This window comes from Condylura cristata, unplaced genomic scaffold, assembly GCF_000260355.1.
Source record: "Condylura cristata isolate star-nosed mole 26May11 unplaced genomic scaffold, ConCri1.0 scaffold00014, whole genome shotgun sequence".
Lineage (NCBI taxonomy): Eukaryota > Metazoa > Chordata > Mammalia > Eulipotyphla > Talpidae > Condylura > Condylura cristata.
The window spans coordinates 24,992,441-25,017,664 of NW_004567115.1; the positions used below are offsets into that span (position 1 = coordinate 24,992,441).

At 40.0% G+C, this 25,224-nt stretch overlaps 1 protein-coding gene and 1 long non-coding RNA gene across 2 annotated transcripts in view; one reads left to right on the forward strand and one right to left on the reverse strand.

Moving 5' to 3' along the window:
- The window catches only part of IDO2 (indoleamine 2,3-dioxygenase 2), a 44,964-nt gene extending 23,195 nt beyond the window's left edge, over window positions 1-21,769 (forward strand). Inside the window, exons 5-10 of the mRNA XM_012724948.1 lie at window positions 488-502; window positions 1,751-1,850; window positions 3,197-3,314; window positions 14,360-14,411; window positions 19,877-20,025; window positions 21,211-21,769. Coding sequence (XP_012580402.1) covers window positions 488-502; window positions 1,751-1,850; window positions 3,197-3,314; window positions 14,360-14,411; window positions 19,877-20,025; window positions 21,211-21,566 — 790 coding nt within the window. The 3' untranslated portion in view covers window positions 21,567-21,769. The remainder of the gene's footprint in view (window positions 1-487; window positions 503-1,750; window positions 1,851-3,196; window positions 3,315-14,359; window positions 14,412-19,876; window positions 20,026-21,210) is intronic.
- Window positions 21,770-21,949: 180 nt separating this feature from the next.
- On the reverse strand, window positions 21,950-23,592 carry LOC105853621. Its single transcript, XR_001145446.1, has 3 exons — window positions 23,441-23,592; window positions 22,963-23,184; window positions 21,950-22,400 (listed from the first exon to the last, which is right to left on the reverse strand). It is a non-coding gene; the product is annotated as an uncharacterized LOC105853621 (long non-coding RNA).
- Window positions 23,593-25,224: the final 1,632 nt, after the last annotated feature.

Sequence of the window (25,224 nt, forward strand, 5' to 3'; positions counted from 1 at the left end):
AAAGAAAAAGGTAGCAAAGTACAATCAAACTGGTTAATTTATAAGACAGAGAAGTGCACAGCAAATGTGCAAGAATGGCAAGCAGTTAGCCTTTAAAATTTCAAAGAAATGGATGCAAGCTCTAAAAATTAGAAAAAACCGTGGCTGAGGGTTGGCTTTAGAATTTCTAATAGCTGAGTAGAAGAGAATAGATACATCAACAATGTGAGTTTGTAGTAGTTACAAAGTTATAAAAGGAGTAAGATAATTATGAGGATGGCTACAGGCTGAATGCCCTGCTGTGATGGAGCAGAGTCTGCCCACTGTGGGGTGGCGCTCAGGGACCCACAGTCTGGATGCACCCTGTGGCCTCTAAGCGTGCGCATGCGTTATATGTTTACATGCAAGCCCCTGTGTGTCTACAAGTCTAGAAAACACATCTGGCTTATAAATTGATTTGTTCTTTTCTTTTTTTCTTCATGATGGTCAATAACTGACTTTTGACTAGACCTCTGGAAATCAGGTAAGTTCTCATAAATTCTTCCCCCACATAAGAATGTACACTAACTTTAAAATTTGACAATGACACAAAAAAGGAAGCATACTCATTGTATGTATAGTATGTGAACTATATAAATATGCATGAAAGACTATATAACTATATAAATAGACATAACAGACCAGGAGTTGACAATGGCTGACTCTGCTTTGAGGAACATTAGGGGGTTAATTTTCTGTATGACAGCTTGCAATCTGTATATATGTATATGCAAGAAAAAAATTTCCCTAATTCTTTGTGATTCTTCGAGTGTCAATAATCTGAGAAAAATCTCGTGTCTCACAAAACTTTGGGGGAAGTTCAAATTGCCTGTAGTGATTGCTACTGCTATAGGAGATTTTTGAAATCTGTTAGTCTATTCTACCATCAAACGTCAACCTGTGAGGTGGTTCCGCTTAAAGCCATTGGCCAGGAAGTGGGGTGGGAGAGGGGTGAAGACTCTGTCCTACAATTGTGCCATTCTGTGGAGACAATGGAATTCGAACTTATTTTTCTTTTGTTTATTTTTCATCTCCTCTCAAGTTCAATATGTTAAAGATTATCAGTGATAGATAGGATTAGTTTTAGATTTTTACATTAGATGTACATCTGGGATACTGAAATATGTATAACAGACGTTTAAGAAAAATCCCCCTGAAACAGTGTCCAGCTCTCAGTGTATTTTCAGGTGTTTGGTGTGTGCGCACACACACACACAAACACATCATTGAATAGAATAGTATGAAACTATTCCCAACTATTCTCAATGGCTAGTCACATGTTAACATTGGAAAAGCTATTTGGTTTCACTGGGCCATAGCTTATATCTGGAAAAGGGGCCATTGCCTGTGGTCACCATAGCTAAGACCCTGAGCTCCTGACAGGAGCACTTTCATGGGCTGTGGCTGGCTTTGTGAAGAATCAACCTTACTTGCAACTTGCTAATGAGCTATTCCTTGGTGGGGTGAGGGAGTAGGAGGATGGGGAAGATGGCCTAGGACTGTGGGGATCATGCTAGACTTCGAGAATTTCAGTTTAGATGGACTTGGGCTTGAATACATCCATTATCTTTCCTGAATGTTCTGAGGATAGATCCTTGAGGGTGCTATGGAAATGAGAGTTATTTCCGATTCCTCCTTGGATTTACAGCTGCCTAACACTGAGGGAACCTATGGGTTGTGTGTACCCTCTGTTACTAAAGCTCTCTAATCATGTGCTCATCTCCTTCCCAAGTAACTTGGACACCATTGTCTCATTTCCTGGTGGAGAAAGCCTACGAGGCTTTGTGCTGGTGACTCTTTTGGTGGAGAAAGCGGCAATACCTGGGATTAAGGTAATTCTCACTCATGGCATTTTGTTTTTCCTAAATAAGAAATCAGGCTAAGCTTCCCTTCCCATATAGTCTATTCCCCTGCAGGGGATTAAGCAATATAGATGAGGGGTGGGAGGGGGAGGGGCATGGAGCCTGTGTTTCTTGGTTTCTGAGGAAAGAGATCTAAGTCCTAGAATACAGAGTTATCTCCCTTTCTTCAACTCCTCTAAAACTTGGACTTGACATTTGTCCATTCGACAAGTGTTCATTGTTCTAGGCAATGGAATATTGATGGGAAGGAGGGAGGAAAGAGAATAAGACAGACATTGCCCTGATTCCCACAAAAACTCATTATCCAGTTTATAGGGTAATAAGAAAAAAAAATGCAGTGTTTTACAAAAAGACATTTAAAACCATATTCTGACTTAAAAAGTCAGCTAACGCTTCCCAGTGGAAATGACAGCTAAAGTTGCAACTTGAATGGCATATATGAATTAAGCAGACAAAGAGAGGGAGAGACTGACAGACTGAAAGATGTCTTCCTGTCAAGAAAACTGCCGTGTACAAACTCAGAAGAAAATGAACCATCACTGAGATTCCTGACTCATTAGCCCTGGTGACTGCAAACTTGAATTTCATCAGGGATCAGGCAGGTAACAGAAAGGTCCAGTGTAAGATAACAGATGATGAGGAGATAGGTGATTAACTAACGAATTCAACACTCATCCAAAGATTTAAGTTACACTTACATCCTTCCTCGCTACTCTCCCTGACAAATATAATTTGAGAATTTACTGTGCACTTGGTAAGATGGTTGCTGTGGCATAATTATTGTAGAAACTTCTTTCACTTTCTAAAATGAAATAATGTGGACATTTCCCATCAGAGTCCTGAGGCCATTGAATGAGTCAATATTGGTCTTTCAACAATAGTTCAGAGAAGTTAGACACTGCGATGGACCAGGAATGCTACCTGATAGAGGAGTTTGAAAGCTGGGGGCTTTACAGCACCTTTCTGAACTTATGGGAGATAGTGCAAGAGTGAGGCTGGCCTAGTTCAAGATGCAGATGTAGTATGATCATAACGTGTGATAAATTCCATAAGAAACAAAATGATAATGTTAGTGCCTGTACGGTCAAAGAGAAGCAGTGGGTAGAAAGATCTGGGAAAAAAAAAATTAAAACAAAACAGAGTTCTCTCTAGGATACATCCAGAGATTCTGGCTAGAATCTAGTTTAGGCTCTCAGGAGAGGTGGGGGGGTGGGTCTGCAAATGTTCCAGCAGTCAGCAAGGGGCCCTTGCCAGGCGACACACACTTTGCAGCTCACCCCATGTTGATGAATTAACTGAATGGATTTCCTTCCCAGGCAATTGTTCAGGCAGTGAATGCCATCGTACAGCCCAACCAAGATTCTCTGCTTCCAGCCCTGCAGCAACTGAGATTGTCCATTCAGGACATCACCAGAACCTTAGGACAGATGCATGGTATGGATCTCTTGAAGTCGGGATCTTGGGGAAAAGGGTCTGCAAGTAGGAAAGTTTCCACAAGATGGCGCAGGTGGGTTAGCTTCGTTTCAAGGTAAATTTGCTATTTACAATAGTAGAGAATGATGTTTCGACTTGTAGTTTGTGCTTTACAATTTTTTTTTTGTGATTATGGTAGTTCCTGTTCTTTGAAAGCAAAATATTCCTTTGCACGAGGAGGGGAATATTGCATGAAGCTTGGGAGAAGGGAACGAGGTACGCAAGAGCATCATTAAGTGCTGCACCCAGCAGTTAGGCTTGGCAGGGTAGAACCTTATTGAGGGGTTGTCCTTATCCTTTCTTTCACCTTTTTATTCTGAGATAACTAACCTTGACTTTCCACCTTATCTGATGGTCCTTGAGTGCTCTCCATCTGTGGCAAGCTTGGAGAGCAGAGAAAAGTCATTATAGGTGTGTCCTGGTACTGTTTACACCTTATCTCAGTAACTACATTCCTCCTCCATCTTCTAGCTGATGTCTATGAAATGTACCTGGTGTTTGTTCAAGGAAGGCGTAGGTGAGGGTGTGAGCTGCTTAACAAAGTAAAAGTATACAACCATTTATTTCCCCGAAACTGAATCTTGCTTCTATGAAAGAAAGGGATTCTGATAATAGAGTATAGTTACGAGAAACAGAAGAAACAGGTTAAGAGGGAGGGAGCATGCAACCAATTGGTGCCCAGCGTTATTGCCTTTTAGTGAGTAAGCAAGCAATAAATTTGACATCTCAGACTTTACTTGTCTATCTGAAGTCATACGATCATGTGTTATGTCTTCTATACAACAGTGTCTCTGTTTTACATTTATATTCTCATTTTCTGTTTTCCTGAGTTTTAATTTCAAAATTTTCCTGATCACATCAGCTGTTCTCCTCCCAAACAAGCTCTGTGCACTTACTGATGGATTTTCGCTTTGCCAGGACCTTCTGAGTATATTAGGCATGATACCAAGACCACTAGAGTTACTCACAGGTTTTATGGATGAGCACATAGGTAGTTGGGAGTGCCATGAGAGGCCGCCACCCTGCCACAGCACATGCTACCACAGGAAGGCATGTGGTCCTATTCAGATTCATTTTCAGGGTCACTTAGTAGTCCAAGCCCAGTCCAAAGGTGTCTGGATTGTCCTCTGCAGGTTCGATGGTTAGGAGCGGTGATGCCAGAGCCATTTCCCCTGTTTCCTCCAAAGGCTTGTTCTCATACACAATGTCCTTGAAAGGTTTTATTACTAGTCACTACAGTGAAAGAAGTTAATGCACGAGATTGCATTCCTCAAAGATGACTACAAGGACCTCTTTCTTCCCCCATTCTCCCTTATAAATGGTCTTGGTGCTCTTACTCAGTGTGTGATAGAGGTGGGTGTGTGATGGGCTGGAACCCATGGACTGCAGTAGAAGAGAGTGCAAGATTTCATAAGCCAGGTGTTTGTCTTGAATACTGAGCCATCATGGAAAACGTTCAAATCCTCTGAGGCCAGCGTGCTGTGGAGGAAGTTCACCTAAGCACAAGGAGGTGATCGGTATACTCAACTGGCACCTGTCCAGCTTTGGACGATTCTTGCTACCTACCTTCAAATGATCTTCAGCTCAAAGTTTCCTCAGGTGAGGACCCAAGCACAGTGAAGCAAGGACAAGCTATTTCTAGCCTTAAGTCTTGATCCATAGAACCTATGTGTGTAATATAATTGTCATATGCTACTGAGTACATCATGTTGTCATAGTAACCAGGGAAAAAATGAAATGTATAGAAATAACAATTATTGAAAATTTCAGAACCCCCACAATTTTTGTAGGCATTGTTTCTGGTTTATAGTTCTTAACTTTCTTCTGCAGGATAAACAAACTCAACTGCTCTTCTTCCTTCTGCTTTTGTTTTCCAAAAACAAAACATTCCCCTTTCTGAGTCCAGTGGTAGCAAGAATCCTGTGCTACCTTCTTGCTCCAGGAATACTTTCTGTCCAGGCGTGTAGGGAGCAAGGTCAAGGAGAAGACACCCTTTATTTTCAGGTTGTAATTTGCATTTCTGAGGACCATGATGCAAGGACCCAGTCAGTTTTTGCCCACTTCACAGTTTTGCAGTTCTCATCATTGACTGGACAGGAAGGCCATGTTCTGTTATATTTTCATTTCCTGCCTCCTCATGAGGCAAAGCCCCTCCCACACCTGACTCCCACATGAACAGCCTGTACCCATGCTCACTGCTTGCTCCAAGCTGATGTGTTCAACTGTGGGGTCTGTGGGGTCACCTGGTGGTCACAGAGGTCTGGGCTTTGTTCTCAACCAGGTCTGAGCTTTGTTCTCCACTGGGCAGTCAAACATTTTCAGATTTTCAAGCATCCAGATTACATAAGCTTGTTTTTCAGCCTTTGTATTAATAGCTTTTGTTTTCTGAGAATTAATTTTCTCCTCGGATACATTGAGGCAGTTTCTCTCCTAAAAGCCATGGAAACTTTTGTTTTGGATTTCCTTGTGAATCAACACAAAATTTCAAGCTTTGGCTTATCTATTGTTGGCAACAGGACTTTTTTTTTTTAACCGAAGTAACGTTGGTTTATGGCATCTAGTGCTCAGTTATATAGCCATCTATCAACATCTATATAAATTATATTGCATTATGCTTGGCACCAATAATCTCCTTTTTACCCATTGCCACTCACAATTTACCTACCTCATAACAGAGATGAGGAGTTTCAGTGTTTCCTTCCAACAATTAGATACATGTTTAAATCAGATTTCTAACTTTTCTTTTCTTTTGAACTGCCAGTACTGGTTTGCACTATTGTATAGGCTTCAGGAGTATATACCATACCACGCCACTACTGAACTTTTATTTTGCGACCACTCAACATTTCCAACTGCCCCCCTTTCGCCATTATTCCTTTCCCCATTATCCCTTTCCCCTGCCCCTCTGATCATTACCATTTTGTTGTCAGGGTCTAAGGATTTGTTTCAGTTTTACTTGTTTTGTTAATTTGCGTTATTTCTTTATGTCCCATATGAGTGAAGTCATTATGTTTTCTGATTAGTTCATTGAATTTTGTCTAATTTTATCTAGAGACTTTTCCTACTTAACTTGTGAATTTATTTTGTCTAAACCCACTGGGAAAGTAATGCACACCAGAATTTTTCTCTACTAAAACTTTGCCACATAATATGGTCCTACTCACATTTCTAGAATTGTCTTTACTCACGGATTAGTTACACACAGGAACCTGAACACTCCCAAGGCATCTGAGTCACCGTCTCTTACCTTAAATTAAATTTTTAAAAAATATGTATTTATTTTTATGAACTGGGGTATAAGCCAGAAGTGTGGAGGAGGTGAGAGTATTCGCCAGAGACAGAGTGGGGGACAGAACAGGCAGATGAACTGAAACACACTGCTGAGGGTAGCAGTGGGCAGGTCAGGAGAGGTCTGCTATGCCAGGTGGGTCAGTTTCTTGGTTGGGGATTGAACTCATGCTGCAGTGGCTTCGGAGAACTTCACAGTGCTGTGCTTTATCCTGTTGTGCCACCAGGGAGGGCCCTAAATTCAGTAATCATCTCAGTGCATCAAGTCTGTATGCATTCAAATTACATTCAGAAAACCATTTTTCAGAATGTAGAAGAATTTTATGAATTTTCAGACCATTTTCTTAGGATACAGGGAAGACTTGAATTGCCTGTGACACATCAAAAATAGCTAAAAAGTCACAACAATTATTTTGCCTTTATGTGGTTAATATGCACTGGGACTTGCTTACATATTTGAAGTGTTTTCTCTTTTATTTCTTTATACACCTTTCTTTTGCCTGATATTTCTAGATATTTCTTCTGGGGAAGGTCTGCTTCTGGCAAACTTGTATAAATTGTATTGTTTCATCTGAGTTCCTGAAAGACATTTTTGCTCACAATTTTGTCTTAATAGAGCAATACATGATTTTCTGGTTTCCGTTGTCACTTCTGAGATATGATCTGTCAGCTGTCACTTGTTTAGAAGCAATCTGTCCCTACTCCCACCCTGTCTGCTTTTTAGAATTTTTCTTTATCTATCTTTTGTGTTAGTCACTTTATTTTACTTAGGCTTCACTCTTCTGCTTTAATTGATAGTGTTCACTACTCTGGAAAGACTTCAGCCATTAAATCTTCATAAATTGCTTATGTCACTCTCTTACTGGAACTTTAACTGAGAACGTTATACTTTGCAGCTCTCTCTCTGTTCTCTTGAAGTCTTTCTGTTATTTTCTATCTCTATTTCTTTCTGCTGCATCAGAGGAATAATTCCTTCAGATCTAATTAACTGATCTCATCAACTGCTCCCTGTCTGTTGGTGAAGATATACATTGAAATGGTTTATTTTATTTTTTTATTTCTAAAAGTTTCATTATTTGTTAAACCTACTTTTTTTTTTAAAGTAATTTTCCATTCTCTATATTCTCAAGCTTGCTTTTGGTTTTCCTTAAAAGAGTAAGTATGACTGTTTTATAATCTATATGTGGATATCTAATATTTGAGACTAGTTTCTGTTTCCTTTTTATTTCTCATTTTGTTTCCTATTGCTTCTCACAGAAGATTGTGTTCTTTTGTGTGCTTGATTTTTTTCCCCCAGTATTCAATGTTTATTCTCTCTCCTGGAAACATCACTTTCAGGCAACATTTAGGAAGTAAGACAAAATATTTTTTATTTGGTTCTTTCTGGTTCTTGGTGACACTGAAATCTTGAACCACAAGTTCTACAAATGATGGCCATGTACAAATCAGACAATTGAATTTGGGCTGAAATTAAAAAAAAAAGATGTTTACAACTTTGCAGAAGCTGACCTTTTTTAAAAATCCTGCTTTGTTCACTATCATGGTAACCTTAATGTTGTCCCTTGCAGCAAATAAAAATGGGGTGGGAGATTTGATTCATTCAGGTTTTGGGGGTAGAGACAGTTGGGGCTCCCAGATGATTATGGGGAGGGCATCATGTAAAATCCTTTACCATGTCTGGGTCTGGGCCTTTCTGCTGACCCACACTGTATGCAGAAGCTGCTGGAACCAGAGCCCAAGCACACCTGGGTTGGTTACTCCCCTGGTTGCTGACTTTCTCTGGCTTCCTGTTCTCCCTTAAGTATTTGCCTGTTGGTTTCTTGCTGCTTTTTGAGCCTTTGATGCCTTTAAAATGTTTTCTTATTTTATCCAGGTTATTTTTTTCCTTTTTTTTGTTGTTGTTGTTTTTAGTGATATAACAGGTCCACTGTATTGCCACTATATTATCTTCCTCCTTTCCTCCCTCCCTTCACTTTTTAAAAGTGGGATTAGCAGATACTGGACTCTAACAACAAAATACTTTATTCTGATTTGCTCATAAAGTTGGCAATGCCAATATTAGAAGATGAACAGGAGACATCAAGGGAAAAGACAGAGCATTGGAAGATTGATACAATTAGGAGCGAAAGGAGGTGCCAGAAATGGATGTATGATTTCAATATTGGTCTAAAAACAAAACAAAAACAAAACAAAACAAAACAAAACAAAACAAAAAAACAACTAATGCCTCTGGCAGAGACTTACTATTTGAATGGCTCAATCAATTTCTGCTTGGTTGGTTGATTTCTAGAGTAAACAGGGAACACCAGGGATGAATAATGAACTTTCTTTGAGTCATGTCACATTTAAGGTGGTGGTGAGATATCTAGTGGGAAAATGGCCTTTAAAATGAGAATTACAGGAAGAGTATATTTTTGTGTTCCCCGGCCCCGAGTGGATAGCTCAATTATGCACCTACAATGCTTTGTTTCAGGTGTCAGGATCCGAGTATTGGTTGTGCTATTTTCCAGAGTGGAACATAATCAACATTAATAATGAAACATGCAAACCCTGCATTCAGTCTGAATCTGTGTTTTCACAGCACTGATCCATAGCCAGGATTTGGTGACTTTTTTTTGTCTGCAGGTCACTTGACAACACACAACCTAAATCCTTCTACTCTTGATTTAAAAAACAAGTTTCCTTAGGTTTCCAAATGAAATAAAAACAAAGCTTACCACATGAAATTTTCATAACATGAATGTAAACTAATCAAAAACAGACACTATGTTTTGTTGAGTTTCACTTGGATTTTAAGAAGATGTTTTGTTTGCTGAACAACAACCAGCATTTTGGAAGATATATAGCCAGGCACTAAATGAAGCCGGGCTTAGCCATCTGGGGAGAGACTTCCATCAGCTGGGCCATTTTCTTGTTCCACCACATGGTGAGAAAAGGAGCAAACTTGATTCACATCTGTCCTTAGATTTTCTGTGTTCTGTAGGATCATGTCACTGGTCACTGGCTTTAAGGAATTACCTTTTTTTTTTTTTTTTTAAAGATTTGTTTATTTATGCATATAGAACTGGGGCAAAGGCCAGAAATGCGGGGGCAGTGGGAGGAGGGAGCAGAATAGGCAAGTTGATGAAGTACACTGAGGGGAACAGTGGGCGAGACAGGAGAGGTCTGCTGCACCATGTGTGTAACCTCCCTGGCCAGGGACCGAACTGGTGCCGAGACAGCTGCAGCCAGCTTCATATATTGCTGGCTTTAACCGGTTGTGCTACCAAGGAGGGCCGGGAATTACCTTTTTAGCCATAATGCACACACATTAGACCCAGAAGCAAGAGTGTTTATGTGGGTCTTGTCCCTTAGGACCCCACGTTGGTAGAGAAGGACGTTCTATCTTAGATGTTCCTGGAACAGTGTTCAGAGTCAGTGCCTAATATCTATTCCCTCCTGGGTTGCTTGAAATTTCTCCCTGACAAGCCAGTTTAAGGAAAATTAAAAGAACATTAGATTCAGAATCAGAAGATTGGATTCTAGCTGTGACTCTATTAAGAGCAATATAATCATACTATTCTGGGACTGAGATTATTTTCTTTTAAAAAGAATATACTTAATGTATACAAAATATAAAATTGAACATATTAAAAATGTAAAATAAGCACCCTAATATCCAGCTCACACATTGAGAAATAGATTATTACCAAAAACTTCCAGGCTTCCAAAATTTCATTCCCCTAAACATTTCCTCTAGTTATGGTCATCCTCATTATATTATTCACCAACTTTTTAATAATTTCACTGTTTAAGCAATTATCTTGAAACAGGATATTATTTTGTCTTGTATGTTTTTGAACTTTATATACAAAAATTTGTATGTATATTTTTTTCCTGCAATATGCCTATTTTAACAGTGTTCCATCATATAAATGCAATTCATTTTTACTTCTCTAAAGATAATCTTTTCTGCTTGATGTCACCTACTGTTGATTCTCTCTGTTGAATTTTTTTTCCATTTTCTTCATTGTGTTTTTCAGCTCCAGAATGTTTTGGGTTCGTTATTATGATTTCTTTCTCTGTTAAACTTATTTTATGTTTTTTTTTTGTTTCATTTAATTATATTTCTGTTTCCTTGTAACTCACTCAGTTTCCTTAGGACAGCGATTATAAATTCTTTATGGGGCAAATCAAATAGCTACATTTTTTTGTGGTCAGTTACTGGAAAATTATTTTATTCTTCTGATGGTGTCAAGATTTTTCCATGTTCTTGAAGTCGTGCACTGTTGTCTTTACTAATTTTGATAGTGAACTACCTTCTGTCTGTCTTGGTAGGGATTCTAAGGCTTTTCAGACTTCCTATGGACATGCCTATGCCTCATTTCTTACTCTTTCTTGTGGTACAATTCTTAATTTTTTATGCCTTCTTCTTTTGATCCTGCAAAACCAGGCTGTGTGCTGCCAGCCTTCCTTTTCCTCCCCCTCGGTTAATATTGAATGCTCAACTTTGTGTTTCTTCTCAGTTCCACAGAGGCAGAACAGCTGTGCTTGGCTCGCTAGCCATCTGCAAAGGCTTGCTCTTGCTGCATCCAAGAGCACACTTCAGAAACACACTGTGGGTGTAGAGGTGAGGTTTCCAGGGTGCTAGTGGCACCCCTGGGCCACATAGTGGGTCGGCAAGCAAGGAATCACCACAGCTCGTGGTCAGGCTTTTGGTTGGCATCTGCAATGTAAGCCGATGGTCTGCATCCCTTTGCTGCCTTCCAAAAGTCCCGCTTGCCACCCTTCCAGCCACCCCACCCTCAGCCTTCGAGTGCATCTCTGTATGCTGCCAGGGTGAGAAACAAGCATGTCCCTTGGAAGTGTTTCTTGAATCTGGGAAAGCCAGGCACACTTCTTCCTCACCCCAAATCACATCTGCATGTTTCTAGATATTCTTTTTTTTGTCAGATTGCCTGAAATTTATCCAGATAGAAAAGTCTTATTTGGATATGCTTCTACACTTAAATTGAGGTGTTTTTTTTTTTTTGTCCATTAATGTGGATAGTTTTTCTATAACTTTTAAAATTTTCTTCAATTCCTTTCTTTAGATGTCACTCCTTGCTCTAGTCACAGTTACTATGTGTTTCTGTTTCCAGTGATCTATTTGACTTAGCTAACTCCAAATTATTAATTGCTGGTTAATGTAATTTAATTGCTGAGCAATTCAGCAAATTTAATTGCTGAATTAAATTGATGGTTAAATAATACCTTGGCAAACACTTGTTGATTCTGATTATTAGCTATAGGTTATATATATATATATTAAGATTGAGTTATGCATACAGAACTGCGGTACAGGCCAGAGGCTCAGGGGCAGTGAGAGGATTCACCAGAGACAGAGTGGGGAGCAGAACAGGCCAGCTGACAAAGTACACTGCTGAGGGGAGCAGCGGGCGGGTCAGGAGAGGTCTGCCACGCTATGTGGTCACCTCTGGGGCAGGCGGGAATCGAACTCATGCGGAAGTGGCTTTAGTTTCTTAGTGCTGTGCTTTAACCCGCTGTGACATCAGGGAGGGCCTTATATGGTTTTGTTTAACACAGAAACCATATTGTTTGAGAAAAATGTTTTCTTCATGTACGATATAGCAGTTCTTTGAATATGTTTTGTTCATCTTTCTTTTATTATAACATTGATTAAAGGAGTAAATCTGACTTTCACCCAACAAAACAACATTATTCAAGTGCCTTAATTTGCTATATATCACTTTTTTTTTAAGATTTATTTATTCATACAGAACTGGGGTACAGGCCAGACATGCGGAGGGTGAGAGAATTCACCAGAGACAGAGTGGGGGAGCAGAACAGGCAGGTCAAGGAAGTACACTGCTGAGGGGAGCAGCGGGTGAGTCAGGAGAGGTCTGCCTCGCCATGTGGATCTCCTCCGGGGCAGGCGGGGATGGAACTCATCAGAAGTGGCTTAAGCTTCTTAGTGCAGTGCTTTATTTAACCTGCTGTGCCACCAGGGAGGGCCCATGTATCACTTTTTTTTAAGTTAACATTTTCAAGAACCTCCTGGTAACATTTCATAAGATCTTACTATACTTAAAACTTGTGTTTCTTTATAAACTTTTTTTATCCTTTTGACTAGGACTTCTAATATAGTGTTCAATACAAGTGCTGATCATGGTCAATGCCACATTTTAAAAACCTTCGATTTAATATTTTAACATTAACTATGATGCATATTATTGGCTTTTATGGATTACTTTTATTAGTCCAAGGGGGTTTCTTCCTGTTCTGAATTACCTAAAAATTTTCATTTTAATCATCAGTGAGTTAAAAAAAAGATTTATTTATTTATGAATACAAGAATTAGGGCATAGAGGGGTGTGTGTGTGTGTGTGTTAACATTCACTAGAGACAGGATAGGGAACAGAACAGGTGGATCTACTGAAGTACACAGATGAGTAGAGCAGTGGGTGGGTCAGGAGAGGTCTGCTTCACCATGTGGGGATCAAACTCATGCTGATGTGACTACGGATAGATTCCTAGTGCTTCTTTTTAACCCAATGCACTACCAGAGACGCCTTAATCATCAGTGGATTTTATTACATCTGTTGAATTTTTTACATCAACTTTCCTTCCACATTTATTGACATAACCTTACTTTTCTTCCTTAAATGTGGTAAAGTATGAAGTTATTGAAGGTTATTTCTTCTTCAGTAAAGTTGGTACACGTTTTATAGAATTTCTGTGGACATAGAGATCCAAATGGGAGACTTATACAAATGAGATCTAGAGAAAAGCCCAGCAAAGGGAGCATTGTCACATAAGAGTAGAGAGAATGTGACACAACTTGCGGGGAACACCCTGTGACCTGGATGACAGGAGGTCCCTGAGTTTGTGGGGCTTCATAGGAAATAGAGAGAAGGAAGGAGGGCCAGAGACTATGGATGGATGTAGAGGGGTCTAGCTGACAACACAGGTACATCATTATGTAGGTCTCATAAAAATGAAAACAACAAAATGTAGACAGGAAGCTGGAGAATTGAAACACACCAGGTAGAGTTCACGGGAGCCCTGTTATAGGAAAAAGAGAGAACTACCTTCAAATGCTGATGAAAAGAAATGTAGTTAAATGTGAAATATGCTTCCTTATATACAAATTACAAACTAGAATTATCCCCGAGCATTGGCTTGGATGTCAGATGAGTGAATACAGCTAAACATGCGCTAAAATGGCAAATCAGATTAAATGTCTTCGTGTGTAACCTGGTGCAGGGATGCCCACACAAGAGATTCTCAACAACTCGGCTTGTCATCTATATACAACTTCACTTGAACATAGACGTTAATTTTCCTCTCTTGCAAAATCCTTAAGAGGTAATATGTTCTCTTCACTTTTTGCCTTTCCACTTCTTACTTCCCACATTCTCTGAAACACCATGTCTATTTCAAATAATGCTTGCAAAAAAATGGCCTTGATCTAGCTTTTTCATTCTTGTTATTAAGTACAGAAAAACAAAACACCACAAATAGAAAAGGGCAGCATTTGGAATAGTTTAAAAGTTTTGTAAGCACCAGCAAAGGGGGCTGCAGCAGAGAACATTCCATCCCCCTGTCCTTCTGCTTTCATTCCAGGTTTCCATGCAGATCAGATAGAGGCAGCGGCCCCAGGAGAGCAGCAGGGCCCACACATGTAACCAATTGCTTTTTTGCCTGTAGTAAAGTTCACATTTTGATTGCTCCTCCAGATTATGTAGATCCAGACATATTTTATGCAGTCATCCGGATCTTTCTCTCTGGGTAAGTATAGTTCATCTGTTTTTTACATGAGGCCTCTGTAGCATTTTCCAAATTTATAAAAGGGAGGAACAGGCAGAAGCTCCCTAGAGTAAGAAACACATCAAGACCCCCTGCTAGCAAAGTAACCACCTGGAAAAATTCTTGGATAAACTAGGTGGGGAACCATTTGTATGGCAAATGACATTGAAGGTGGAATAAGCTTAGAGTAATTGTCCCTTATTTATTACTTTTTTTAAAAAGATTTATTTATTTATGCATACAGAACTGGGGTACAGGTTAGAGATGCAGGGGCGGTGAGAAGATTCTCCAGGGACAAAGTGCAGAGCAGAACAGGCCAACTGAGAAGTACACTGCTGAGGGGAGTAGCGGGCGGGTCAAGAGAGGTCTGCTGCGCCATGTGGTCACTTCCTGGGCAGGTGGGGATCGAACTCATGCTGAAGTGGCCAGCTGTGCCATCAGGGAGGCCCTATTTATTACTTTTTTTTTAAATACTTTTTTTTTAAGATTTATTTATTTGTGTATACAGAACTGGGGTACAGGCCAGAGGCTCAGGGGCAGTGAGAGGCTTCACCAGAGACAGAGTGGGGAGCAGAACAGGCAGATTGATGAAGTACACTGCAGAGAGGAGCAGCGGGCAGGTCAGGAGAAGTCTGCCTTGCCATGTGGTCACCTCCGGGGCAGGCGGGAATCGAACTCATGTGGAAGCAGCTTTAGCTTTTCAGTGCTGTGCTTTAACCCACTGTGCCACCAGGGTGGGCCCCTATTTATTACTTTTTAAGGATTTATTTATTTATGCAGACAAGACCTGGCCAAAGGTGGTGTGGTTGGGGGGGGGGGGAAGGGCATGAGAGGATTGATCAGAGACAGAGTGAGGAACAGAACAGGCTGATTTACTGAAATACACTGCTGAGGGGAAGCAACAGTAGTGGGCTGGACAGGAGATGTCTGCTGCAGATAGCTTCATAGTTTTGTGCTTTAACCTACTGCACCATCAGGGAAGGCCCAAGTAATTGTCCTATTAGATTCAATTGTCCTCACTTCCTTAACTACAGAAAAAGAAAAGTCCAGAGTGCTCCTCACCAAGCTACATCATTCATGACCATGCATCAAGGCAGATGAAAGCACAGACAGCAGCTTCAAAGCTTTTTTCTAATATTCCTGGCAGAGCTACCCCAAGCTATTTTTTCATATGACTGGGTACTCTCTCCTTTGTGACATGGCATGTGAATTTTCCAGCTAGAAAGAAAACTATTCTTAGGTACCTATTTCTTCTTTTACATATATTAGTTAATATACTGACACATTTTAATCCAATTGCTTTTCTATTCACATTAACAGCTAAATTCAGTTGTTTTAATGGCAAAATCAGAGAAAGTGGATGAAGGATGTGAAACAAGTGAAATATACATCTTGCCAACTATCTCAATAACTAGGGAGATGCCGGAAGTGTGCTCAATAGAAAGAATTTGAAGCTGTTCTTGGATACAGCAAGAAACACGCCAAGTATCACTAGCCATACTATTTCACAGTAGCTTCAGTAGTATGTATGTTCTATTGGTGTAAGAAATGAGTGACAATATGAACTAAGTATATACTTGAGATTGGGTACATGAGATTGAGGACATGGTGTAGACAATCTAAGGATGAGCCAGCCTGGCTAGAGACTTCTCATTGAAGAGTTTAGTGTGTGGAAGCAAGAAGGAGTCTAGAGAATAACACAAGAGTGATGAGTACCTGCTTTACTGGGAGGTGTACAGAAATGGAATTAGCAACATACCTCAGAATTTAGATTTCCCTTCTGCACCTTGATGCCTTCGCTCCTGAAACCCTCCCCAGAGAGGTATCTTTCCGATAACTCTTCTTGTTAGCTATAGTTTTTGCATGCTAGTTAGGATCAATACAAGATATGCGTGGAAAATGGACATTCTAGCCACAGATGTTAATTAAGCAAAACATGCAGCTATGCTTTGGCAGGTTTAGACAATGGGCTACAAGGGTCACTTTTAAAATATTAAATGGACTGAAATTTACAAGCACTTAATCCTGACCCGTTTCTTCATGCTTCCCTTTCCTCTCTCTGTGTAAATTTTCATTATTGCCACAAAATACAACAGTTCAAAACAGCACACATTTATCATCTCACATCTGTGGGTCAGAAGTCTAGATAGGCTTGACTTGACTTTCTGTTTAGGGTTTCAGAATGCCAAAGTCATGCCTTCTGCAATCTTATTGTAGTATATGGGGAAGAAGTCACCTCCAGGCTCATTCAGGTTGCCAGGTTTTTGGCAGAATCTAGTTCTTTGTGGCTTGGTAACTGAGGTCGCTGTGTCCTTGTTGACTATCAATCAGAAATGGTCTCAGGTTCCAGAGGTTTCCTGTATGCCTTGTCACGTGGTCTCCTATAGGTCAGCAGAGAGAATTCCAACCCCTCTACTGCTGGCTCTGTGACTTCTCTTTCTACCACTAGCAAGAAAAAAAAAACTCTGTTTTTAAGGACTTATGTGATTAAATTCAGATTATATAAATACAGGATAATCACTGTTTTAGGGAAATTAATGAGTGACCTTATTTACATCTATAAAGTTCCTTCTGCCTTGCCACAAAATGTATCACATTGAAAAACATGGTCTTTCATAATATTACAAGAATTAGAATTGGAATCTTGGGGCAACATTAGAATTCTTTGTACACAGGATCCTTCAAGGAATAGATATGTTCTATTTTTCCTTTCTATCACAGGTATCTGATAAAGATATATTCTAAAATCATTATGAATATATGATCAGGAGAGGAGACTTTGTTTTCATTAAAATAAATTCAGGGTCAGTAACTAATTTTATCTATGATCTACATAAATGCTTCCCTCTATTTCTAAGCCTCAAAAATATTTTCCATGTGGCTAAACAAAGTGACCAGTACCAAATCCCAAATGTTTTGGTAAGTGTTTATGGTCAAAAACATCTGGATTGTTGAGAATTCCCGATAGTTATTTTGAAAAATAGAAATTTGTGCTTGTGTTCTCGATTTACCCTATATTTAGTTATTTTTTTCCTTTTAAATATTTATTATTTAGGAGAGGCATGATTTCACATGTTTTATTTAGGAGAGTTGAGAGATTTCATCTTTCAACTTTATATAGATGGAACATTTCCCACTCCGATATCTAAGGGAAGTTATCAACCACTCTGGGGGGGAAAAATCTTTTTTGGTGTTGCTCAAACCTCCCCTTTTCTTAGATTTGCAAGAAATATGTTACAAGGAAGGCTAAAAATAAATAGCCTACAGAGATTTGAAAGGAAAATAATTCCATTCCTTCACAAACAATTCACCCCAAGAATGCACAGGAGCAACATGGGCCTTTCAGAGACACAGATTTCCCTCCCTCAACTAATCTCTTCCTAGTGGGAAAGTATAGTTTTTGAAAGTAAGTGACTCTCCTTTCCAGTTTTGCCTTTTCCGCTGGTTGTTTTTCTATCACCTTCAATGTAACGTCAACACACCCACTTCAGGCCGATACACAGAAAGGAGATTAGTTGACGGCTTTTGGCCATTTGAACATACGGTGGTTTTTTTTAAAGCTCTGGAGTCTGGCCCTCTCTGGTGGTGCAGTGGGTTAAAGCACAGCACTAAGAAGCTTAAGCCACTTCCACATGAGTTGGATCCCCGCCTGCCCCGGAGGTGACCACATGTTGCGGCAGACCTCTCCTGACCTGCCCGCTGCTCCCCTCAGCAGTGTACTTGGTCGATCTGCCTGTTCTGCTCCCCGCTCTGTCTCTGGTGAATCCTCTCACCCTCCACATCTCTGGCCTGTACCCCAGTTCTGTATGAATAAATAAATAAATCTTAAAAAAAAAAAAGCTCTGGAGTCCTTTCAAGAAGTACACATCGGTCTGTGCAGTCTGGATATGAAAAATATATAATTAAAGAATGCTGATGTCATTCATTCATTGATCAAATGGCTAGTGAGTGTTTGCCATATTCCAGGCACATTTTTAGATGTGAATAATAAAACAATAACTTCATTTCTGTGCAGTTTACATAAGAGATCTCTTACATAAGAGATACAGAATGCACACATATAACAAAGTAACTATAATACAAAATAGGTTACAAAAATATGCAATATAGAGAAATGTAAAGTAGGATATAGAGTGTTATGGAATATTAAGAGTGGTAGCTGGTGTTTCTTATTTATTTCCTGTGGCATGGGAATGCCCTATTTCTAAGTGACCTGGAAGCAGATATTCAAATGAGGCAAGAAGTGAACTTCCCAGATTCCTGTTCCAAGCAAAACAGAACAGCTGTTACAGTGACCGTGTGTTGGGAATACGTTTTTCAAGAAGGAAATGTAGGAAAGCCAGCAGGACTTGAGTGGACTTAGCCTGGGAAGAGAATGAAAGAGCTTGATAACAAGAGACCAGGTCACACGTGCATCTTATTGGCTTCATTTCTGAGTGAGATGATTAACACAGGCAAAGTTTTGAGGATGGCATGAGCTGTCCTGAATTTCAAATAGATATTCATTAATGAAAACATAGAACAATCATCCCCAAGCAGCCACCACCCCCCAAAAATATATATATATATAAACCCAACTACCCCATTCCTTATAGCATTTCCTATCTGAGGGAAGTATTTAAAACACCTTGAACAGCAAGGTATGTGTAATGTGTGTGTTTTCCTTCTCTTAAGCAAAACAACTCTTAGACTTATAATAGGTGAAAAACATCAACATAGACTTGTTATTTAAATAACTAACCAGAGGGAATATAGCCTGTTCTTGGCCATAGGCGGAAAATATTCTATTCTTTGGTAAAAGTAGAAATCCACATGGATGGGTCTTGGGAAAATGAAAATAGAAAATTGCAAGTTTGGGATTCAAGTTCTGATTCACCTATTCCGTACAATGTTATAAGTACAAATGTAATGTGTTCTTGGTGCTGTTGTTCCTGTCTTGTGGAGTCACCCCCAAACATGATGAATGTTGAAGATTAAAATATCCAACAGGGAAATGGAAGCTGAAAAAAGGAGACTCAAATATAAAACGATGAAGGAGGCAGTCAAGGAAATGGGAGAAGGAAGGAGAGAAGAGATGAGAGGGAAGCAGAGGAAACCTCACTTGTCTGACCTTGATTACGAGGCTCACTTCTAATCCTTCCACACATCCCAGACATTAGCTCTGGTAATCTGCAGAATTGTCTGTGTTCTCTTTGTTGTTACCATTATTATCTCTAAATATAGATTTGTCTCTAAATATCCTTTACTTTTTTGTGAATGTCCTCTTTGAGGAAAGAGAAGGGATGCATCCTGTGCATCAAATGGGGATCAAGCTGAGGATATGGTACATATTTGACAAAGACAGCTAGTTCTTGTTCCAAAGTTACCATTGAAATCACGTTCTGTTACTTGTTCTTCTGTTTCCATATCAGAAAATACACTATTTTTTCAATCTGACTTTTGCTTAGATGGAAAGATAACCCAGCCATGCCTAGGGGCTTGATATATAAAGGAGTCTCCAAAGAGCCCCTGAAATATTCTGGAGGGAGTGCAGCTCAGAGCACAGTGCTTCATGCCTTTGATGAGCTCCTAGGCATCCGTCACAGCAAGGAAAGTGGTAAGCCAGACATTTTTCTTTCTCTTTCTTTTACGGGGAGGGAGAAACAGGCATTTTTATCATTTAATAAAACCAAATGTAAATCAAAATGTCTTGAAGTCCGTAGTTCTCTGAATGGACCAGGAAACTCTGGTCTGCTATTGTGTCAAGTCAATTACATCAGGTCTCAACGGGGTGCTGAATTTATTTTCTAATCTTAAAGTGTATTTCTAGCTTTTCACTATGATTTTGCGTTGATCCTTAGTAGCTTCCTTTTTCTAAAATGAGGGAGGGACCTGGAAGTCAAGTCGGCATAATAATGACAGGGCTGGGCTCCTGAAATAACACCCTTTTCCCAAAAAAATGGTGTGCCCTCCAGCCAAATCTATTTAGGCCAAAAGAAAAGTCCATAACTTTGGCAAATTGAGAAGCTGTTCATCTTCTTACCTTCTAGGGTTGTGCCAAGTATTCAAAAGCTGCCAAAAGGCACTTCATAGTACAGAACTTTCAAGTTGGGTTAGAAAAAGTGACTAAAATATGGTGTTATAGGGTACAGTGTCATTCACAAAATTCAGTTCTTCCAGAACTGTGGCCATTATTTGTGGGTTATTGATTTAGTGATAGTAGTTGATTTGCCATGCATAATACACATAATTGACTTTCAGTAAATTATCTCTATTTCCTATAAAAAGCTATTGATTCTGTCTTTTAGATAATTTGATTTAAGGGGACTAGTTACTAAAATCACTGTTCATTCTGTATTTTATTGTCCTTATGAATTCTATGACTTTCCTCATTGTTAGCGCTCCTTTCAAAACAACGCATGCTGGGAAAAAATTTAGCAGAGGCTTTTAGCGTTTATCGTCAGTATTATGGTTTGGGCCTTACATTTGAGCTATTTCTTACAGTAGCTAACAAGATATTTTGTTCACATTTGGCATGTGACAGTTTATTACACATGTACTGACAGTCTTAGTTCCAAGTTAGTTATCTGAGATAGACTTGCTCCTTTTTCCATTTTCAGTCTCCTCCCAACAATTAAGAGGGTTCATTTGTGTATTTGATACCCACAAGCAAGAGAACAGTAACATCAATTGGACATTTAAGACAACAGGAACTCTTTTGGAAACTGGTGGCTTGAAAAGCAGCCAGTTCTTTCATCCTTCCCTGTGCAGCTACGACATTGATTTGGATTATTTGTTTCAGCTGACTTTCTGCACAGGATGAGGGATTACATGCCTCCTTCCCATAAGGCCTTCGTAGAAGAAATCCACTCAGCTCCATCACTGAGGGACTACGTCCTGTCCTCTGGAGATGGCCAACTTCTCACTGCCTACAACCAGTGTGTGGAGGCCCTGGCAGAGCTGCGAAACTATCACATCACTGTGGTAGCCAAATACATCATCACCGCTGCAGTCAAAGCAAAGAGCAGAAGGTCAAGCCATCTCTCAGGGCCACCTCAGGCCTTGGAAGACAGGGGCACTGGAGGAAGTTCAGTTCTGAGCTTCCTCAAGAGTGTCAGGGATAAGACCTTAGATGCAATCCTCCACCAAAGTGTTTAAGAGATGGCGAGATGGCCTTCTTCCAGCAGTGCCATTCTAGCAAAAACAGATTTTCTTATTCTCCCCCCCCCCCCCCTCTCCAAGGCAGGTGGGTCTACAAGGTGAGAGTCAGCTTTCTGTCTAAAAAATCCAAAGAGAGGGCCCTCTCTGGTGGCACAGTGGGTTAAAGCACAGCGCTGAGAAGCTGAAGCCATTGCAGCATGAGTTCGATCCCTGCCTTCCCCGGAGGTGATCCACATGGCACAGCAGACCTCTCCTGACCCGCCCACTGCTCCCCTCAGCAGTGTACTTCGTCAGTCATCCTGTTCTGCTCCCCACTCTGTCTCTGGTGAATCCTCTCACCACCCTTGCACCCAGTTCTGTATACATAAATAAATAAATCTTAAAAAAAAAAATCCAAAAAGGACCTTACCTCTATTCAAGTCCCCATACACCTCTTCTCCTTTGTTGAGAATTGTTTGTGCTTAACAGAGGAAAAACCTCATGGTCAGGAACATTCATTTCCCTGTCCTTTCCTGATTACTAAATAATCTCCATTATTCGGAACCCAACAGAGAAAAAAGTGTTTGCAAAGTAACAGAAAACAAATCTAAACTTTGAAACCCAAATAAAATTGCGTATGAATAGTTTCACCTTACTGATCTCTTGAAAAGAAAATATTCATGTATTCATTCACTCACTTAACAGTTTATTAAATTCCTACCGAGTACTGGCTTTGGGAACAGAGCAGGATGTCTGTGGCCCCCGTCCAAGGCTCTTCTGCCTGCATGTGTTGAGTTTTGTGGCAGGAGGTTGGAAATGCTCCAGCAGAGATGAGGAGGAAAGACGAAGTCACTGGTAGGAATATGAATAATTAATGATATGGGAACGGATGAAACTTTTTCACATGGTTTATAAATTTTGCAAAGTCTATTTTAACTTCCAGTTTTTATTTTTAGAAGAACAAGTCTCATTACACTGAGAGTTTGCACTATTAAAATGAATTAATTGACCTTTTGGAAGTAAATGAGCAATATGGGAATAAATAGTACATCCACATGCTTATGTACGAATACATGTAACTTTTCACTTAGTTTCCATCTCAGTGTCTCATTCCACCCGACAGCAAGCTTGGAGAGTTGCAAATGCCAATTTGGGATAACTTCCATTCACTTAGGTTTGCCCCTAAACCTGGAAATACACATCAGCTGTGATGGTATCTCAATTCCAGATGCTGATCAAGTACCACAGCTTCAGGGAGAGACACTGGAACTCGGGGCCCCCTAGTCTCCTCACTGTACAGGCTTGGGTTACCCACAGCTCACAGCCTGTCTCCTTCTAAAAGGCCTGTCAGATTACTTAGCACCCAGGCTTCTATGTTACTGCTTAGAAAAACAAGTGGCTACTTCTCACATACCCCAGCGTAAAGGGAGACTCAAAAGCAGCTCCCAGCGTTGATCCAGCTCCCACGGCCACCAGCTCCACTCTCCAGGCCATGGGGAGGGTTTCAGGACTTTCGGTGAATGATTCAAAACTTGTTCCTTTTCATTAAAATAAGATGTGTGTTTGATTTTTTCCCCCTGAGGCTTGGTCCTCTAGTTCTTCTCCATCACGATAGTCCCTTATGCTCTTTCTCCCACTTTGGAAAAAAAAAAAAAAAAAAAAAACGAACAAGGATGTAAGAAAATAAACAAATAAAATTTAAAAAACAATAAAGTTAACTACAAAGAGTCTGGGAGTGTGGGAGTTTTGGGCCAGTTTATAATTTTAAAAAGTCACTCATCTTCAGCTTCTAATATTTTACAAAATCAAGGTGATCAAATTGGTGTCAGGGTAGATGTAACTAACAGCAGGGATAGTGCTTGACACAGAGGAAGGAAATAACAAAAACTGACCTGGTTTCGAGGCGGGGTTCAGAGCACAGTGTTTCTCCATCCCCGGGAAGACGTTGCTCTTGTCGTTTCCTGGACTCAGAGTCCACACAGCTACAGGAGAAGCATTTATCATTTATGTCACTGGGGATGTTAGGAAGTAGAAAGTGGCAAAAGCAAACTAAAACGTAAAAAAAAAAAAAAAAAAAACCAAACAAACTTGATTTTATAATTTTATATTTCAGTTTTCTCAACATTTTATAATGAGAATTTTTTTTCATATTTTGGAGTCGTAGTTTATTCGCTTGTACACAATGGAACTTTGTAAATACAGTCTGGAGTTAGTTTATGGAATAAGTAACTAAATCATGGCTTTTAGTCTTTTATTCTCACTTATGTGGCCTTGAGACACCATGTCTAGGGGTGCAGATGAGAGGCTGGAACTGGCCACTTCCCTGGATTTGGTACAGCAAAGAAATAACAAGACTTCAAAACAACAGGCAAAGTGAGAACCTGGATTTTTCTTGAAGTTATGTAGGCACGGGTAGGGAGTAGATAAGAACCTTTAAAAACTCTATAAAGGATGTCAGTCACTTCAGATTTTAAATGTAGGTCTGTATTAGTGGGCCCTGACTTGACAGAATTAACCAAGAGCCATCATAATTGATCTACTTTCAACAGCTCCCTCCTCTCAAGGAGACCATGGAGTCTGACTCACGGTTTTCCCTAAGTGTTGAAAAAGTGGACACCTGGAGGTTGATTGGCAGGAGGGGAGAGAGAGCATAAAGTTGTCTTCCACAGTTTTATGATTTGTTTGATTATTATCATTACACAAAGGTAACATAATTCTGGCTGCTGTGTTCCCTTTGCCAGTGAATTAACTCTTAATTCAGGTGTCAGGTTTTGATTACTTTTTCAGGGAGTTCCAGTCTCAGCTCGCTGGTAGCTGGTACATACATACCCTCCCCACACTATTAGAGAAAACTGTTCTTTGTTTTCTCTTTAAAAATAATTATTCCATTAGTATAGGATTTTTATTTTATTTGTTTTGCATAAAAGAACTAGGCACTCATGGTTGGTTGTAGCCCTGACATTTAACCCCTAGGCCACCGGGAAGGCCTAAGACGATCATTTGTAATAATACAAGAGTGGTAAAATGGTTCTGAGGCTAGTTAATCCCTAAGTCATGCTAGGAAGGGACGCAGCAGTTGACGGGATGAAACCACTAGAGGGCAGCAGAAAACACTCAAAAAACTTAGCTCACAACTTGCAGGCTCTCTAAACCGGGACATCTGCGTAGAATGAAGCCATTGTCGCAATGAAAATGAAAACTCGGTGTTCCAAGATTGAGAATGGAAGGCAGGTCTTCACTTAGAAAGGGAGACAAGTCTCCAAGTCCTACATTTTGTACTTAGATTTACCATCATCTTGGCTGCCTGCACGCCCTGCCACTGCTGGCGACCAAAAGGGGAATCTGTTCCTTTTCATCTTGTGCCCATATCGAACTAGGATTTGTTTGTGATTTGGAGATACTTTAGTAAAGATTCAGGGATGATTTGAAAATCAAACAAACAGAAAACATAAAGGAAATACCAGCCAGAGAGCACGGCTAATATACTGTGCTCTCGCTGTGAGGTTCAAGGGCCCCATGTTAGCGGATTTCCAGGTTACCTGCAAGTGGGTGGGATCCCTCAAACCTGGGTGAAAAGATGTCTCAACATACCCAAGACTGCTAGTCTGAAATTAGTTGTTTTACTTCCCCCCCCCTTTTTTGGCTGCTAGCCAGCAGTAACATCAAATAAAACTAA